We start from the raw sequence: 1,283 nt of genomic DNA, 5'->3' as shown, positions 1-1,283 counted from the left end.
CCCCCCCCCGCCTCGCCAGCGCACCCCGCCCCCAGCGGGGACGAAGCTCGCAGCCAACGGCGAAGCCCACCCGCCCCGGCGGGGACAACAACACGCATTCTGCCCCTTCAGAATACAGCCGCCCATTAACTTCCATTTCAGTTAAGGAAGCGATCTGGTTCCGAGACTCCGGGCGATCGCGGGGGCTTTTTTTTTCTCGGCACTCTCCCAGAGATGCGTCTCTCTCTCTCAGGCACCTGGCCTCTCCTCCGGCACCCAGGCGCTCTCATTTGTCCCGGCGGGGCGGGCAGCCATATTTCTTGTGCCACACATACACCCTTGCATGTGTGGCACAACAGCAACAGCAGCAACAACATGTGTTTGAGTGAATGGCCACAAGTTGGCGAGATGAGGCGACCGGACCATCCCTGTCCGAGAGCAGGTCGTCGGGAGGGGATGGGTTTGTATGTGCATCTATATTTGGTTTTGAGTATGCCGTCCAAGAACACAGGGGAGTTCCCATGTTCAGGGAGAGGACACACAGGATCCATGCCGGCTGTCAGGAGGAGGGGGCGATCGAGATGCAGCCCGATTACTCCTTCCCCGGAGCCTTGGTGGTCGGCTCCTCTTCCGTGAAGAGGGGGTCCGGCTTGTAGGCGTACCTGGGTGCAAGTGCCAGAGAGCCAGCCGCCATGAGCAGGGCCGTCAATCCCAGCGAAGAGAGGAAAGAGGCAACACGAAAGAGGCAGCACGAAAGAGGCAGCATAGTTAGGATGGCGCTGAATGGCGATGCGAGCGAAAGCGCCATATGGCGAGGGGACGCACATATTCACGGGGATCATGTACTTGGGGAAGCGCGTTTGGGGCTTGACATCAACCAGGATGTAGCCAGCTTTCTGGAACAGCCGACGGATGTGGGCATCCGTGCGAGTGATCGACGCGTCGCTCTCATCATAGATGTGCTCCTGGGTGCCGACATTGTCCTTGAGGAAGACCATGCCGCCGGGACCATCGCGGGTGAGAATCCGCCGGCAGGTGAGCAAAAACCGAACCATGTCCTCGTCGGTCAGGTATCCAATGACCCATTGCATCCAGATGGCGCTATACTCGCGCCCGGCAACCGGCTCAAAGGCCTCCATGCCGCTGTTGAAGAAGTGTCCAATGCGATCCTCCGGGAGCAGGCTGTGCGTGCGTGTGAGAGCATGCTTGGCATGGGATGGTCGGAAGAGCAAGCAAATGGGGCGAGAAAAGAGGCCCGGGAGAGGTGAGGCATCTCAACGATCGGAGCCCCTCGCCCCCCCCCC

General features: G+C 60.2%; 2 protein-coding genes across 2 annotated transcripts in view; one reads left to right on the top strand and one right to left on the bottom strand.

Annotated features, from left to right (window-relative positions):
• Positions 1-571: 571 nt before the first annotated feature.
• Positions 572-1,118, bottom strand: H696_02970 (hypothetical protein; the record flags this gene model as incomplete). Its single annotated transcript, XM_009496854.1, has 2 exons — positions 572-641; positions 805-1,118. 2 exons carry the CDS (start codon positions 1,116-1,118, stop codon positions 572-574), a joined length of 384 nt encoding a protein of 127 aa, XP_009495129.1.
• A 22-nt stretch (positions 1,119-1,140) lies between these two features.
• H696_02969 (hypothetical protein) overlaps positions 1,141-1,283 on the top strand; it is a gene marked incomplete at both ends in the record, with an annotated part of 4,530 nt that continues 4,387 nt past the window's right edge. Inside the window, one exon of the mRNA XM_009496853.1 lies at positions 1,141-1,167. Coding sequence (XP_009495128.1) covers positions 1,141-1,167 — 27 coding nt within the window. The remainder of the gene's footprint in view (positions 1,168-1,283) is intronic.

Source organism: Fonticula alba (assembly GCF_000388065.1).
Source record: "Fonticula alba strain ATCC 38817 unplaced genomic scaffold supercont2.4, whole genome shotgun sequence".
Lineage (NCBI taxonomy): Eukaryota > Rotosphaerida > Fonticulaceae > Fonticula > Fonticula alba.
This window is presented reverse-complemented; position numbering and strand designations above follow the sequence as displayed.